Here is an 18,410-nt window from a genome sequence, read left to right as displayed (position 1 = left end):
GCGGATGAACCTTTGTCTATAAACTACACGTGTGCACTGTAGACCTGCAGCTTTACTTCTCTCTCCTCACAATGCTGCAGTTCTGCTTGAGCGGAAGAGTTTTGTTTCATGGCATACCTGAAACAAGACTGTAGAAGGCCACTTGAATTAGCCCTTTGGATGCTGATTCCCTGCGCTTTACATAAATGCTTTCAACTTATATTGTCGACCCCATGATTTATGCTAGCAGTATGAACAGTAAAAAGTATCACTGTGTGCCGTTGTTCGTCCAATTGGTCTGATTGAGCAATTTGTATTAGATATTCATCCTGTGTACTGGAATCTGTCTGTTGTTGGTCTAAAATACTGCATTTTCATGAACTAACCAGCACTTTATTGAGCAATCAATGTGAGCACTGCAGTAATGATTCTACATTGCATCCAGATAGCTAGCTGTTTTCTTCAGACTGTATAGGTTTTATATATTCGTACATTTTCCTTGTGTTCTGTAGTTTTGGGGATTTATTTTCCCCCTCTCAAGATAATTTTTGAATAGTACTATTTCCACAACCTTAAGACTGGCTTATTTCAGTTCTGAAGTGGATATTCTAAAAGGTGGTCAGGGAGTCAAGGACACAACCTGCACAGATTGTAGTACTTAGATTAGTAACAGATATTTGCAATGGGCTGATTTCAAAGTGAGTTTCAGGGACCTACAGCCATGATGGCAAATTGAAGAGAATCCCATCTTGGGGAGGGGTTAAGAGACGAGAGTGGAGGTATGAGAGTTTCTCGTTTGTTCCTGCCCACTCACTGAAAAGAGAACTTGCTGTTCATGGACACTGCAGGTCTGCTTGAAGTGGATTTCAAAGGCTGGGACATAGAATTTCAAGGCTTTAAAAGTCCCACCTTTCAGATTGAAGGGAGTGGGTTGGTGGAGGCTGGGGGGGAGGCACAAAATGATGATACAAAGCAATTGTGAGGACACCTGAACAGACAAATAGAGAGAAAATAGGCAATGTGTAGGGTTCCCTTCCAAGAGGCTCAGTGACATTTTGGTGTGGTACTGAGCCACAAGACTAGGAATATCCCATTTTGAATCGATGGTCAGTGCTGAGTTCACTTGCGCTTGGCATTCACCTCTCCTCCTCGTGAAGTGCCTGAGACATTCTACAGGAAGAGTGCCAAATGAGTTGGGATCTCAGCCAGACTAGTGACTGGAATGCCTCAGAGCCTGTGGTCTATGAAGGGGTATATCACTCAGGGTTCTCACTCATGAATGCTTTCTAGTGTCCCCAGCTAGAAAGTACACATTTGTGAGTGTCAGATGAGGACTTATGATCAGTCTTGGCTGCAGTACCCCTATGGTCATGTAGTTTAGAGAGCTGACACGTGCTGAATGACCACTTGGTGAAGTATCCGAGGGCTACTCCTAACCTAGAGGGCAATACCCATTGTTTTAATAAAAGCAAAATATTGCGGATGCTGGAACTCTGAAATAAAAACAGAAAATGCTGGAAATACTCAGCAGGTCTGGCAGCATCTGTGGAAAGAGAAGCAGAATTAACGTTTCGGGTCTGGGACCTTTCATCTGAAAACAAGTATTTCCAGCATTTTCTGTTTTTATTACCCACTATTATTTGATGTTTTCTTTGAATCTCTAATGGTACAGAAGTTGCATGTGTTTTTTTTTGTTTGCAGGATGACTGCAACTGGAATGATGGAAGGAGTGAAAAAAGTTAACCAAACGTCGAACGGCCCTGCAGAGCAGGACAGAGTGGCATGATGGGCCACTGACAGAGATACGAATATAACTTGAGCATCCTCCCTTCTTCGTTCTGTATGGAATATGCACAGAAAACACTTGATTCAGGGCTCAAAGAAGTGCTTCTGCACCAAATGAATCTCAGTATTTTGTTAAGAGAGATAACATTTTCCTGCAAAATATTTGCAGTTTTCCAATTGTCTGGTGCACAGAACTCCGTTTGGTGCCAGAACTGCTCATACCCACCCTGTAAACCAGTTTAGCTCAAACAACCCTAAAGGCAATTCCCAGCTTATGAGGCTTTTATCTTTATTTATGCAAATTACTTTGGGTCGAAACTTTCCTCTGGTTCACAGAGAGCTGGTACTAGTTCTGTCTATTTATATAAGCCTATATACAGTTTAAGGCTGAAGGCAAGTCTCTGTCATAATTCTATGGCCAAAAATACAAGCTCCAGGCTGCATAACTTTTAATTTCCTGAATTGAGCTTGTGATCAATTGAATTTTTCTGATCCAGACTTAATGTACAAAATGGGTTACAGTAACAAAGCAGGTCATCGTCTGCAGGAGGAAGTGCGACTCAGATGAAACACACTTAACAGAAATCAAACCTGAGGGACAAGAATCCAACTTGAAATTGCCTGTCTTCCCAGGTAAAAGAAGGGATTGTGTGGCCAAGAATCATTGAGCAGAAACGATACTTTTGTTCAATTTTTGTGCTCTACCAAGTGGTACATTGTAATTTCAAAACTAGAAATATTAACTGATTCACAACTAATGATACAAATTGTCACTCACAGTTTCTGGATTGAGGATGTAGTTGATAGGCTCCCTAGTGTCTATATGCTCTGTCTGGTGTGTGATTGAGCCAAACACACCAAGAATGTCCAAAGTTTGATCCTTGGTCTGAACTTAGCTAATCTCAGGTAGGCCAGCAGTTGTTGATCTGACACTTGGCCTCAGCAGCCCTGGGCTGGGGTCGAAGGGTGGGGGGGGGGAAAAAATCATCCAGGGTTTCCACACCTCATTGCTGTCCAATGACTCCTAATGTAAAGTGTGTACAGATGTGGATTTCAGGTGAGGAATGGCCACTTGTGCAAAGTACCAGAGGCAACCAGCATGTGAAACTTCGTCCCCAGTACAAATGGACACCTTCAGGCGAAGAGAAAATTTATTAGAAAATCCAGTACTACTGTTGAAACTAATATTTCCAACTGTGCAGAGTAGACAGCAGTGAATGAGTTAAGTAAATGAGTCATTCTCCAGAATAAAACGTAAAAGTAGATGGTCTAAACTCATCAACGTTTTTAAAGTGAAATTTTACATTATTTTCTTCTGAAAATTGAATTTAAAATCAGTCAGAATTTATTGCAGTTTGTGACTCAGATCCTCTACTCTTCAGCTTCTACTTGGCTGCTATGTTGGTGTATCTGTGCAGCTCTTGGATTGCTAAGTAATGTGTAGGAGTAACATCGTGAGGCTGAGTTGTCAGAAATGTGCTGCGTAGAGCAGTGCCGGCTCATTACATTAGAAAGGCTAATGTACAAGGCGCAATCCATATGTTACAAGCTGCAAACTCGGAGGATGGAAGTGAATTGTTACTTTACAAACCAATTACTGTGTTGTCCTTTTTATGTTTTATTTCCCCTTTTTTTTCTGTGTAGTTTTAGCCTTTTTCCTGGAGACTTAAAAGTTGGTCAGACCACTTGCTGGCATCCTTCTTGATAGTGCATAGCAGTGGCAGTCCCCCTATGATTTGGTCTGCCCTGCTCCCCACCTCTCCTTCCCCTTTGAGGTTGCACCAGTTTATCCTTTGTCTGGTGCATCCCTGGATGATGCAGCTGATATCAGAAACTTATTTCCTCTGGCGGGGGAACCAGACACGACACTGCTTACTATCACTCTTTGCTGCAGCATGTTGGTACAGTGACGTATTGAGCCTCTAAACGTGTCTCGATGTGGATTTTAGGTACAGCACTCTTACAGATTATGTTTCTATGGCAGGCATGTTTTGAGTTGTTTAGATATGTCCCACCACTCCCCAAGAGATTTTACACTTAATAATTCCTGCTTAATTGTATGTTCTCCAAAATAGCTCCCACCACACCCCCCCCTCCCCCACCTTCACCCATCCCAAAAGAATCTTACTGCACCCTCTCATTCACTGATCACTGCACAATGTGCCAATGAAATAACAGGCAGCCATTTTGCAAGACTTGTTTTTCAGTTGTCTTGTAATATTTTAAAGTTAGAAATAATGTTCCCATTTTGTGTCATCTTAGATCGGGGAAAGCATGACTAGAGAAGGGTCTTAAAGGGTCTGTTAGGGAAAGGGGGCAGCAGATACTCTGTTTTGAACTCTTTGTGTGTGTGATTGTTGAGTCCTGAATTGTTTGTGTGTGTGGTTGTGTGGCTTTTAAGTATGATAAGTTAGTGTAGGATGTTAGTGGGTTACTGTAACACACTGTGTGAGCACTGTGTGCTGATTTGGCTGTCCTTTCCATTAGAACTGGATTTAGTGAGGGTGTGAATTAAACTAAACTGAACCGGACCCATACTAAGCATGATGATATATATTCCACAAAAGAATCTGCATCTCATTTTATGCTAGTGTTGGATTAGTTCAATGGAGCAAATTGATGGATTCCTTTGAGAAGTTGGAGATTGATGCATGCAGGAAGAAAATGGTTTCTAAAACCAAAATTGGGATCTCTATGGTACAATGAGTAAGCACACTGCCTATTGTGGAACTGAACCAAGTGGGCAATCTTCATACGAGAACAGATAGTGAGTGCTTATCCATGACTTTGATGACTTTCATGAATTTGAGAGCTTCAATCCCAATCAATGCTGAATTAATTGATTTCAGCTGGTGCATTGTAAGCGCTACAGTTGATTTCAAATGTCCCAAGTTAGGGAGGGGGACAAAGCAGCTGAGGCTTCTGCTGCAAAATGTGTTTGGGTTTGTGAGTGTGTACCTTCAGATTAATTCTCAGCCAGGGATACTGGGTGCATAGCCTCTCCCACCCATTGTTGGTTATTAGTTACTGTCCATGCTCATGTGAAGATTGACCGCCTAGGAAAGTTACTGGAAGGCGATAGGTACCTATAGAGCTTTATCACAGCATGAGTCGAGACCTTCAGAAGAGGTGGAATGAAAATGAAATGAAAAGCTGCTAACACAGAGCTAATGAGTTGTTGGACCCTTTGCCTGATATTCAATAATGTGCTCAAACAAATAATTGCTGCATTGCAGCCGTGTCCACTTGTAAGTATACTTGTAGTGCGTTGATGACAGGTTACTCTAATTGTACATTTCAGGGGTTGGTAGCATCGTGTAAATCTTACTGTTAATATTTAATTCCACAGTGCTCTAATCATTCTTCGTTGAGTTCTAAATGTGCTGTAATGCTCCATCACCTTTTGATGAAGGTTTCTCTAATTTTGACATCTTAGCTTAATTTCTTCCATATGTTCGCCTACATAATTTACTGCATTTATCATGAATTAATAACTTTGAGAAGTTTCTCAGAGACAGGGATAAAGCACTACACTAGTTTCTTCTTTCTATTGGTTTGTAGAAGATTCTGTTGACCATCTGATTTTTAAAAATAAATAGTAATTTTATACTGTACCTTACATAAGCTCCCTGGAAAATAGCAGGTTAAAGCATCACCCAAAGTCGCACTAAGCCCAGGTTCAACTCCCCAATCAGTGCTGCGTTTGCTGATCTAAGTTAGGGATCTATCTATAATTGGCCCAAGCACTCCAATGCAAAGTGATGAAAAATCAGCCAATGTTCCTCCTTTTGCAGGAATGTGTGTTGGCACTGGGTAAAGCTAAGATCATTATTGGCTGAGAGTTTCCTGAATGTCAAAACTGACTCAAGCTGACACATGTATAAGGTAACTTGATCAGGGTATAGGAGGGTAGCTGATCCCTATGAAACCGTATGCCAGCATAAGCCAGAAGCTTTGGAAAAGCATGTGAGAAAATTGAGAGGAACAAACTTATAAATGCGGTCCATGGTGAATGCCCATATTCATCACTATTATGAAAATATAACTTGTTCAGAAAAATTACCAGTGTTGCCTGGCTTGTTCCTGTTTAGTAGTAGCTATCATGGAGAGAGAATCAACTCCTCAGATGACTGCAGACTTTTTTTCAAGAATATTTAAGTTTTTTTAAAGAACTACCTTTGATCAGATGGTAATAACGTAGCACCCATCAAGGATTTGGCCAACTTCACAAAATCATTTGCTTCATACTCGCAGTTTGTGTCCTCTGAACCCACCCCAAAAGGAAAAGTGGGTTAGTCAGTTGTCATCAGAGTGCATTACAAGATGGTGATAAATGAAATGGTTCAAACTGTCAGAAATTGCAGTGGCACTCTGAGCCTCAAGATTAATGTGTTACTGCCGTTGTTCTCTGTTGTGTTCTTGTGTGCATTTAATCATTTTTCATTGATTAAAGTTTGGCGAGAAGAACTTTAATTAACAACAAGAAAAAAATGAATCTGAAGTGGATGGTAGGTTCTCACAGTCATCACATGAGTCGAAGTCAAGCATTTGAACCTTACAAACCAGGAAAAAGTGATGACCATGTAAGAAATTATTTCCTACTATATCTTTAGTGCTTAGTCATTGTTTTACAATAAGCAAGGTAGATGATTGATGAATCTACTGCAGATTTTGTGGCAAAAACTGGTGCTCCTTTTTCCTTGCACATTATTCTGTAGAAAAAAATCTCAAGAACTGATGTTTTAGTGGTCTCCCTGGCAATTCGCTGAACATAATCATTGATAACTGGTTGTAAAGGATAATTTTTACAGCCTCAGAATTTCTGCTAGATCTCTTGTTAAACCTGATGGGATTGTGTGATTCTAATGAGACTGAATTTTCAGCACCTTGGTAAGTTTTCAAGTTGGCAACAAGTAGGATTTCTAATTTTCTACTTTTTGATGTTACAAACTTGATTTGTTCCAAACCCTGACATTGCACTGTAACAACTTTAAATCAGAACTCTTGTATGTTGCAAAGGGCAACCAGAGTAAGCTGATATATTGTGAACAGGGTCTTGAATGAGGATTCATGCTGACAGTTTGGAGAGAGGGCTCTACTTGTCAGGTGCTACTTCGGTGATGTTGAATAATTATTTTTTAGGATTGTGATTGGTATTGAGATTGATTTAGTTGTTTGTCCCAACCATCTAGTACACAGTATTCCAGCTCGGTGCTGTAGAAATGATTGAAGATATCCAAACTAGATTGCCTGACAGTATTAGAAAGTTTGATTCAGTATTGATATTCTGACATGAGATATCCCTCATATAAAATAAATACAATCCTACATTTACAAAATATATTAAAAGCATGATTGATTGTATTTCACTGTGGTTGTGGCAACACTCAACATCTAGGCACACATGAGGAGGAGAGGGAAAATTGTGTGTAAAACATCAGTGTTGTACCAGTTTTTCTTTTCTGTATGTTGATTCCATGATTCTAGTATTGAACCACAGAGAATTTTGATACAGAAATCTGGATGGACACTCAGTTTGAAAATCCTGAATCTAAGATGATTCATAGTGCCACTTAAATTTGAGCACAGCAGGATTTGGAGCAAGGAAAACAAGTGTGGTAAGAGGTGGAAAGACTCAGTGATGTTGAAGTTTAATAGAGCAGGATAACAAAAGGGAATAAAGTATGTATGAGCAGTGAGGAAGTTTGATCAGTTGATGTAGAGTTGTGAATGTAGAGTGTTAATTAATGCCAGATCTGTAGGTGGTCAGAGGAAAGTTGCAAGAGACGGTGGGTTTCTGCATTGAAAACACTAATGGATTGAAAAGAAAATGATCAGGAATATGAAATATGTTACTTGTTTAACCTTTCCTTCATGATGTAAGTCAACCTCTTGACTCAATGAACTATAGATATTTTCTTAAGAAACCTATTTCAAAGAAACCTAGCAGCATATTAACGCTGTTGATACTCAGAGCATTCTGTTTAAAAGGACTATCCATATATCATGGAATACAGAAGGCTGTTCAGGAGCTCTAATAGATGGGCTTGATTGTAATTAATTATTGTTAATTGTGCCAGTAGAAATCTCTGTTGGTGTTTGAATGCTGTAGTGCAGTGTAACTTCATGCTGATACCCTTTGAGAACCTTGTGAAAATCCCATCACACACAAATATTCAGTAACCTATTACACAGAGCCTCAGTCCTGAGCAGTGACTGAATTGCAGCTGCTGCACCATCACAGAGCTGATTGCCTCCTAATCAAGGTCCAGAAACATGGAGCAGCTGGTCTGCTGAGGACCATAGGTGAGGGGAAGATGAGTGTTTGAAGCAAAAGGTGATGCTCATCAACATGGGAATGCTGTTCAATATTGTGTGGGTGCAGCACTATGTTTTGGCAGAAGTATTAGAAATGCACAAGTAACCTATACCTTAATCCCTTTTCACCTGAGTCCACATTGTGTCACATAGAGCAAATCAGAAACGAGGGGGCAGTATTGAATTTGTAGAGCTGCATAGATTGCTTTCATTACCCTGTCCAATTTGCATTTCCTATTTGAAGCAGCCAGAGTGAAATATTCAGTAAATTGGTGTAAGTGCTGTAGGCAATCCACTGCCTTCCTGCTCCCGCTGATCTCCTGTTGGTTTATAATTAAGAGTTTATGTCACTTCGTATGAAGTCTCCTACTTCCTCCACATGTGAAGATGAGAAGTGAAATGAAGCACAAATGCCATTCTCACTTAAACAAGGTGTGAATTTCTCCAGGCACTGAGCAGAACTCCTCTCTCCTGCACTTACCTAAACACTGTCAATATCGCGCCCATTGCTGCCCAGTCTCCTCTTGCTGTTGTTGGTTTGAAAAGTCTCAACATAATTTTGTTGAATTTTTTTAGTTTGCTGCTTGTAGGTAATCTCAATCTTGGTTTCTACCTCGGCAGTAGGTGGCTTGGCCATTGTGAATTTTATTCAAAACTCAGATTTGGTTACAAAGGGGATCCAAGGTCTATTTGAAAATCTGGGATGCTATAATGCTGATCTGCAGTCTTACTGGTGTTTCACCAAAGACTGCAGTTCATTCCTGAGTGCATATTTTGGAATGTGGATCAAGACCAGGCCTGGCTGTATAACATGAAATATTTTTAAGGAGAAAGAAAGTTTTTCCAAATGTGGTAAAAGGTAAATCTAGTTTTTGTAAAGATGACAACTAATTCTGTTGACAACAACATCCCCCTTTTGAAAACATTCCTTAAGAAGAAAAGTGGTTAGTATGTCCCAAACACCTTATTAAAACTTTCCCCTTCTGCCATGGAATCAAAACAAATGGCATTTCAAATTTAAGCAAATGGATCAATTATCATCCCCAGTTCTATTTCAGAAATGCTGATTCTTCTATTGACATCACAAGCAAGGTCAAATCTCACTTCCCCACATATGGTGCTGTGTCACTATCCGGAACAATCTGTGGATTCATAAAATAAGCAGCAAATCTGCACCAGTTCCAAATAACAGAGTTGCGGTTTTCCACTGATGGATTTGCCTACTTGCTGACCTCCCAGTTTTATCCAGCTACTCAATGGGAGGGATTACAGACATTTCTCCAGAGAGACAGCAGGAAAACCCACAGGGTGACTAAGGTGTTGGAATAGGATGTCTCGGGTTGAGGAGGACTATTTGTGAAGCAGATTTGGCCTGAAAGCCTAGAGGAAAGTAAATTTTAAAATGCCTAGAGGAGGATATATATGAAAAGGGGAGAGAATGGTGCTTCATTTTTCAGATTTTTAACTGAAGCATTTCAAACACGTGAAAATCTGTAATCACTGGAGAATTCTTTTTACCTTTCAGCACCTTTTAAGTTCAGACCAAGTGAAGGGAGAATGCTTGTAGAACAAATATATAGTGACAATTACAGAGCTCCAGGGCCCTGCTTAACTGTACACCCATGGGATTTGTTGTTAATGATGTAAATACGTACAGCTATCAGCAATACAATTTTTCATGTAAATATCTGTTTCTACAAGTTAAGCTGATGCTAGAATATGTCTGTACACAAGCCTTTTTTAAACTGAGGTTATGGAGATGCTTATTAATTTACAGGCAGTGAGAACTGTAACCAACAAAATGTGTGGATATGTTATCAAGTTACCTTCTCCTCCCTTGAAAAAGACTGACTTGGGGCTAAGAGGGCAGATTGGTAACACACTTGAATTCCTCTGATGCTACTCTGAACCAGATGCTAGGCAAATGTGTGAGTGGCCTGTGGATGGCTTTGCCATTCCCTCTTTTGGGAACTACTAGGCCACTGCTCGGAGATTCCCAACGCCAACATGATTATGATTCAGATAATGAAGGCAAAGTAAATGCATGTTAATGAAAACTTGGAATAATTCAGGTAAAATGGTTTAGATCCTTGGTGCACCAGCAGAATTTGAGCTTGTTTTTTGAGTTGCTGCTTGTCCACCACCTTGTTCATTTCGAGGCCCAGTAGAAATCCAGCCCCCACACGCAAGAGGTAGACACACAGTCATCTAACACAGGAACTGAGCAGTTGCCTCACTGAAATGAACCTTCAGGTGATCAAAGGTAACTGACTTGCAGAAATATCCCCGTGCCATCACTATGTGGGTCATGTTCGAACTGTGGCTTATTTACTTTTTGGTTTGATTTTGATCATTTGACTGCCAGACATCTTATAAGTTTAACTCTCCACAGATTGGATTTTTAAAGACTGTTAAAAATGTTGGCCAAGTTGGGATCGATGGGGCAAATTGCTTGCTCAGCGACTGCAATTCCAAAGCTCCTGGTTTCCCATGTCAGTATTCCGTGATGTCAGCATGGATCATCTAGGGTAAACAGTGAGAGATTCCTCATAGGGGAGCAGTGGATGAGTCTGAGACAGATCACCCACTTCCCCAGGCCACACTGATGCACAATTTTATGGTGTGTAGAACAACAACTAAATCAGAGATCCAGAGACAGGTAATCTGCTGGCCTCTTTGCAGCAGAATAAACAAATGCATTGCATATATTTAATACTGTGAACATGCTGCTCACTCAGGATTAATGTGGCATGTTAGTGAAATTCCACTTATGGAATAGTGCTTTTTTGTTCTTCTGGAGCATGTAGAAAGGTAGCATATTTGCTTGTCCACAGTTCTGGGCCTCCTATACTGTCAGTTTCAAAAATAATGCAATAAGGACACTTGTAGACCTTTGAATCAGTGTGCAGATTGGGGTATATGTATATAACACTTGCTATCTTTTTCTATGAGGATAAGCAGTCACTTGGTGTTTTGAAATCAACTGGCTTGACCTAATGGATTGGTGTTTGTAAGGGATTCCAATAATCATGAGTGTTTTTAACTTCTAAATCTGATTTGACAGAAAATAGAAAAGTCTATGAAAAGTCCTTGGAGTGATCTGTATTTCTAGGTTGTGCTAATAAATGTGAATGATTTGACAACTTTTGGAAATTATTGTGTTGCATTTTTTGTAAGCAAGTCCTTTAAAAAGAAACTTAAGCTGTGGACGTTGCACTCAAACTTAAAGGCAAGGAGCTCCTCTGGTGGCTGAATGAGTAAATGCAGTGTCATATAGACCAGTCTGTGCTGCGTTCGCTGATCTCAGTCAGCGTGGCAGTCGAGGAGAGTACAATTGGCCTCAGCACTCCTGAGCTATTGAGAATGTAAAACAAACAGGATTTCTGCTCCTGATTGCTATCTAGATACTGCTTCTACAAGTGTTTGAATGTGGCCGAGGGCAGGTTTTAGACCCAGTTGTAAAGTCTCCATGGTCAAACACAAAAACTGGCAATTTGGGTAAAGTTTTGTGGCGTTGTTGCTACTCCTGGAATAGTATCCAAGAGCTTGCACTTTTAATGTTGCAAAACATCTTGGGCATTTCAGTTTGGATTTGGGCTTGAACAGGAATTAAGAGAGCTGAGTGAAGGAAAATTTGCAGGAATAGGTTTTCAGGGGGCTTTTGAAGATGGGAGGGTGAGGCATGGTGGCAGTGCTTGAAGTAGGTGGAAGATGGCAAAAGCTCTGCCATTGGTGGTAGAGGTTGGGATGGGAAGCCGGGAGAAAGGAACACAGTGGACCAGAGTTCAAAGAGCTGGGTTTCAAAGCTGGAGGAGATAACTAGAAGCAAGGATGTGGAGGAATATTCCAGTGAGATTATAGATAAAGTTGAGTTGAGATGTGGCAAAGACATGATTCAAGCTTTCAGTGGCAGTGGGGGTGAAATTGGAATAGGGACCAGTGATATTTCGGGGCTGGAAGTAGGTGGTCTTCATGATGTTGGGTTTGAAGCTGAGCTCAGTCTAGCAGGACACTGCCTGAAGGGGTGGTAGAGGTAGGAACCCTCAAAACATTTAAGAAGTATTTAGATGAGCACTTGAAACGCCATAACATACAAGGCTGCGGGCCAAGTGCTGGAAAATGGGATTAGAATAGAAAGGTTCTTGATGGCCAGCATGGACATGGTGGGCCGAAGGGCCTGTTTCTGTGCTGTATAACTCTATGACAGTGAAGTTGTGTGCTATTGGTTTCAGTTTTAGTGGGCATCCAGGAAGAAGGATGAAATTGGGAATAGAGTGAAGGTGCAGAGTCTGGTAGGGCCAAACAGGATGGCGTTGCATTACTGACATTGAACTGCAGAAAATACTGGTTTATCCGCGACTTCATGTTGAATAAGCAATCACACTGCACTGTGACAGTTGTGAGGTCAAGGGTGGTGATGGCAAGGTAAATCTGGGTTTCATTAGCTTACATATGAAAGCATTCTTCAGGACTTCACAGCACCTTACATAATGCACCTCCATATCATTGTGACTAATAAACAGATATCTTACTGGTGGAGGTAAATCATAGCATTTCTTTCTTACAATAGGTGCATAAATCACAGGGACCACTACAAGAAAGTCTTCACCCCATCAGTGAGCTGCTGTTCTTCTTGCTCCTTCCCTGTGAAAATGTAGGGAGTGGGGGTGAACTGATCTTGTTATGTAAGGTCATCGACTGCAACATTAACTCTGTTTCTCTCTCCACAGATGTTGCCTGACCTGCTGAGTATTTCCAGCATTTTCTGTTTTTACTCTTGAGTTATGAACCCTAGCTTACTGGTATTTTGGATAGAGATAGCCAGGGCAACAATTATTATGGGTTGGACAGCCTGTTTATGTGCACCTGTGGATCAGATTACAATAAACTGCAAAGATTGGAGCTCATATGAGAAGATAGGCACACATAACCCAATCCATGTCCGGTGTCCTTGTTTTTTCACTTTGCTGCAACCCTCAGGTTTAATCTGTTCTCATGCAAAGGAGGGTGGAGTTGTATTCCCTTTTAATGGTCTTGACCTAAATTTAATGTTCCCTCCTCTGTTTTGTGTAAGCTCATTGGCTTGACACATGACCAAAGCAGATGACTGTTGTCTGCTGATAACACCTGACTGAGTAGAATCCTCCTTGATGCATCTTTTGAGTACATGGTGCTCCATCTTGACGGTGTTTAATTTTCAGATTCTCTACCTTGGCTTACTCCCATGAGCTTTAAATAAACACCGACATCCATCACTAAATTAAAGGCTGCCCAGGGTGACTGTCAACAAAGGCTGCAATTCTAAGTGATGCTTGAGTTTATAAGCTGTTTAAAATCTGATGACATGGGGAAGTGAATCAATCAATAATTTGTGCATTTCTACAATAAAAGGTCAATGCAACAAAAACTGTTCCCATTTGCTTTTGTATTGTCTGCAATCTTTCAATTAAATCTGAGGTTATTCATTGTGCAATAGCTTTTTCCTCTCAAGGTCAAATAGAACAATAATTCTAGGGGAAAGAAAAGATAACACACTGAGTCCAGATGTCCTGCAAATGTACGTAGAGTGGTCTCTGACCAGCTGAGTCACGTCACTGGAGAAAGGTCACAACTGAAATATGGAGACGAGAAGCACACATGAAACAAAAGTGGAACTAGATAGCACAGTCTGATCCATTATACTTTCACCCCCAAAACCTGGGTTCAAACCTAGCCCAAACTGATGGGATCAATGGGATTGCACTCTCTGACTCTCAACAGTAAGGTCCTGTGTGAAATCAATTTGGCATACTCTAAATCCATTTCCCCACAGATTTCACCATAGCATTAAACTAAAGACCACCAAGAGGTTTGAAAGGATAGTTCGAATGTAAAATGGAAAGGTCGTACTGAGGAAATGACAGGAAGGGGAAAGGTTATTTTGAGTTTGGGATTACAGCATATTGTTAGAAACACAAGAATTTGCATCCAGTCTGTTGTGCGTCTGACCTACATACCAATTTCTTTGTTTGTGATCTTTCCCAATCCTCTTAAACTTGTCATTTCTCATTTCTTATTCAATAACCATACTCTGGAATTGTAGAAGTTTATAGCACAAAAGAAGGCCTATCAAATCTATGCAGACTGTCCACCAAAACAAGCCAAAACTAACCCACTGCCCCATTCTTTTCCCTCAGCCTGTATCTCACATTGCTTCAAGCATTTATCCAATTAAGCAATGTAATGGTCTCTGCCTCAACTAATCCCTCTGGCAAAGCATTCCATAGTCCAACAGCTCATATAAGCATCAAATCTGCATTGCCTGTGAAAACTGGTTCCTAAATCTTGGCTATTCGGCTTAATACATTGAAATAGGCACCCAATTGGATATTGTAATCATTGACATCTAGGCCAGACTTCTTAATGAATACAGCCACCTATCACTCTGGAAGATCAGCAGCATAAGGATGAATCCCAATTTTGTATTTTAAATGATGGAGTCTTTTTTTCTCAATCTTATGTCATGCTCTCCTGTCTAATCCTTGCAGAGAACAGCTTCGGTGTAATCGTCTTCAATGATGCTCAAGAGTTCCACAACGAACAAGAACCTGGGAAAGGCCGAGAAAATCTTTACAGTTGAAAGAGTATATGTATTATAGAAAGTAGGGTAAATAGGTCAAGACTTATAACTGATTCTGTTGTGGATTTCAAATGATGTACTTCATCTGAAATGGAGCGGGAACAGTACCTGAGGAAAGGAAACCATTTACAATCTCAGTAAGCATGGGGGACAGATAGGGAAGCAGTTTAATGAGAATAGGATTGAGGGAGCAGGAAATGGGTCTCATGGACAAGATGAGCTTGGAGGAAGCATGAGGGGACAAATGAGAAAAACTAGAAAACAATACAAGTTCAGGGCTAGAGGAGGGTGGGAAAATGGGAGAAGCTTGGCATGGTGGGGAGGGGAAGAATGCAGCCAAGGAAGATGAATAGATAGTCTCAATCATAATGACAAAGAAGTTCATGAGCACCTTGTATTTGTTGGAGTTGAGGGTGGGATCTGCGGGGCAAGTATTATGTTGTGTTGGAAGGTCAGTGAGCGTGTAGGATTGGGCACTTGGGTTGCTGCTTGCAAGTAGGCGGCAAGGGGTGCCTCAATGGACCTTCTGGAGAATGCTGAGAGACACGCAGAGGGAAATGTGGGCCTGTTCAAGAGGGAATGAGTAACAATGTATAGGAGTAGTGAAGGATTGGGGTATGTATTTGCAGAGGCAAAGTACCCAGAGTGAGGGAGGAGTCGAAATGTAAGGCAAGGAGACAGATGAGAATGGCCTAAGAGGGGTTAAAAAGAAAAAGAGAGAAACAAGTAATGGGCTCAGGTCCAGAACAGCAGCCAAGATGTGCATGCAAATTGACACATGGAAACTTAGGTTACATAGGCAATGCAACGATTGTGATAGATGTGTCCTGATTGTAAATCGTGAGTAAGGAAGAGACAGTGAGGGTCCAAAGTTAAAGGTCCTGCAGTGGGAGAAACTTGACTTATTAATAAGGGGGAGTCAGTTTGGAGCACCAACGAACTGATGTCCAGATTTGGAGACAGGAGTGGAGGGCAGATGAGCCCAGGAGTTGTTTGAGGGGCAGAGTATCAGTAAGCACACTTCTAGAAGTTTTTAATTGAAAATGGAGAGCCAAGGAAATGTGGGGAATTGACCATGAGCCAGCATAGGTTGACCCAGGGCATGATTTTAAAATGCCCATCTTCTTCGTGTTCAAATGGTCTTGTTCCTTGCTATTTTTGTAATTTCCTTCAGCCCGACTCTTATCCCCCCTGACAACTCTGCATTCCTCCAACTCTCACCTCGTACATCCCCCTTTTCCTTCTCCCTGCCATCTAAGCCCTAAGCTCAGAATCCCCTCCTTAAATCTCTTCACTTCTGTCTCTTCCTTTAAGATGCACCTTAAAACTTAACTCTTTGACTAAGCTTTCCTTTGGTTCAATACCGATTTTGCCTGATTACGCTGCTGTAAAGTACCTTGGGATGTTTTACTGCCTTAAATATGAAAGCAAGTTGTTATTATTGTAATAGACCATGAGCTAAGCTCTCCTGGTTATTGGTCCCATGCAATTCCATCAGTTGAATTGCAGCCTTAAAACATCCTTCACAGCATCCATTATTCACTATTTAATGGGGTGTACATTTATAATACATGTGAAAATTGTCAGAGCCTATAGTTGTGGAGAGAAATTATTGATTTCATGAATACAGACTGTACTATATAAACAGTTTCTGGATTGCATTTTGTCTTCTTCGTAATACGCATATCTATGAGCTGATAGTTTTATTCCTTTAGCAGGTGGTAAATGTATAATTCTGTACAATAATTCTTCAATAATGCAGTGAGTAATTTGTAGGAGAAAGACCAACATTGTGAATTCTTGGTTTCCACTGTAATCTATACCCAATGTGTGTCCCCCTGTTAAGCCTATTCTCCCAACACCTGGTTTTATATATCTTTTTTTGCTTTCTACACACACACACCTGTCTGAGAAACTGATCTGGGATGGGAGACTGACTTGCTGGGACAAAAAGGAGCTTTGTATATATATATATATATATATATATATAAAATCAGTCACAGGACATGGTCTTCAGTGGCACAGCCAGCATTTATTGCCCATCCCTAATTGTCATCGAGAAGATGATGAGCAGCCTCTTGAACCACTACAGTGCTTGTGGTGAAGGTACTCTCTCTCAGTGACATTTTCATCAAAGCTTGGTGGTACAACTAAGTGCCTTGCTATGCCATTTCAGAGGGCAGTCAACCACTGTGAACTGTTTCTCAGTAAGTGTCAGTGCTTTTAGGAGAGGAGGAAGTCAATTTATTATTAATGCAGAGGAACAACATTCTGTCCTAAGGTCACATTTATGACATCAGAACATCTTGGTGCAATTTTGCAAGGACGCTGTGGATTACTTTATTATAGTCTCATTGACTAACCTTGCAATTAATTCCCACACATTATCTTTAGGAAACACAATGCATATGTCAGCTGAATTAATGTGTGGACATTTAAACCTGTTCCTTCGTAATAACCTGATAATGCATTCAGTGCCAGAACGTGGAGTCTTTTGCTGTAATCGCTACTGCAATGAGATGGAAAAGCACCGCTTTCAATTGAAAGGAAATAAATTGTGAATGGAGCTACTTGCCTTGGAAAGAAAATTGAGTTCAGTTCAAAACAGTCCTTGTGTTCTCAATCGCTATAATGTAAATGTTGGAAGTTTAAGCCATATCCCATTCTGTAATTTTTCCCCATTTCTCATAAAATTGCTGAACCAGTTCTCTGAGTGCCAACCACTTTCCAGTACTGCATCCAAGTGGTCATTCTGCTCATTCAAGCCTGGGGAGTGAGTATTAATATCACCCAGTATTTACATGTACATTGCCAGCGAAGGAGTGAGGCACAGGACTATTTTTTCCCCTTTCTCCAGCCTGAGAAAACAAGGATCAAATCCAGCATCCCTATCAGCAGACCAGAAATTGAATCTAGGAAAGCCTTAGAGTGTCTGGCTCAGGCCCATTCCTTGTCTTGAGCAAAGGAAGAATTTCGCCTGAAAAATAAAACTAAATTCCACAGATGACATTGAACTCCATTCAAAAATCTGAAGGCCACTAAATTTGGAATCCCTGAAACTGCACTTGTTGATTATTTTTGTCATTGCTGGCTGTATGTTGTAGCAGGCTATTCCCAGGCATTACTCCAGGGAGAATGCTGTCACTGAGACTGCCATCAATGCAGCCCAGCCTCTACCAGTCATGGATGAGCTGGACATACAGCCAACCAAATCGGAACTCAGTGATGCCATTGATTCCCTAGCCAGCGGAAAAGCCCCTGGGAAGGACAGCATTACCCCTGAAATAATCAAGAGTGCCAAGCCTGCTATACTCTCAGCACTACATGAACTGCTATGCCTGTGCTGGGACGAGGGAGCAGTACCCCAGGACATGCGCGATGCCAACATCATCACCCTCTATAAAAACAAAGGTGACCGCGGTGACTGCAACAACTACCGTGGAATCTCCCTGCTCAGCATAGTGGGGAAAGTCTTTGCTCGAGTCGCTCTGAACAGGCTCCAGAAGCTGGCCGAGCGCGTCTACCCTGAGGCACAGTGTGGCTTTCGTGCAGAGAGATCGACTATTGACATGCTGTTCTCCCTTCGTCAGATACAGGAGAAATGCCGTGAACAACAGATGCCCCTCTACATTGCTTTCATTGATCTCACCAAAGCCTTTGACCTCGTCAGCAGACGTGGTCTCTTCAGACTACTAGAAAAGATCGGATG

General features: G+C 41.1%; 1 protein-coding gene across 2 annotated transcripts in view; it reads left to right on the top strand.

Moving 5' to 3' along the window:
- The window catches only part of gpr107 (G protein-coupled receptor 107), a 115,318-nt gene extending 100,349 nt beyond the window's left edge, over nt 1-14,969 (top strand). Inside the window, exon 18 of one of the 2 annotated variants that reach the window (XM_068012281.1) lies at nt 14,610-14,969. In XM_068012281.1, coding sequence (XP_067868382.1) covers nt 14,610-14,640 — 31 coding nt within the window. In that variant the 3' untranslated portion in view covers nt 14,641-14,969. Of the gene's footprint in view, nt 1-1,680; nt 11,227-14,609 lie in introns of those variants that run through there. The other variant, XM_068012280.1, reaches the window with a different exon arrangement.
- The last annotated feature ends 3,441 nt before the right edge of the window (nt 14,970-18,410 follow it).

This window comes from Heterodontus francisci, chromosome 32 (genome assembly GCF_036365525.1).
Source record: "Heterodontus francisci isolate sHetFra1 chromosome 32, sHetFra1.hap1, whole genome shotgun sequence".
NCBI classification, from domain to species: Eukaryota; Metazoa; Chordata; class Chondrichthyes; order Heterodontiformes; family Heterodontidae; genus Heterodontus; species Heterodontus francisci.
The sequence above is the reverse complement of the archived record's forward strand: the minus strand, read 5'-3'. Positions and strand labels throughout refer to the sequence as shown.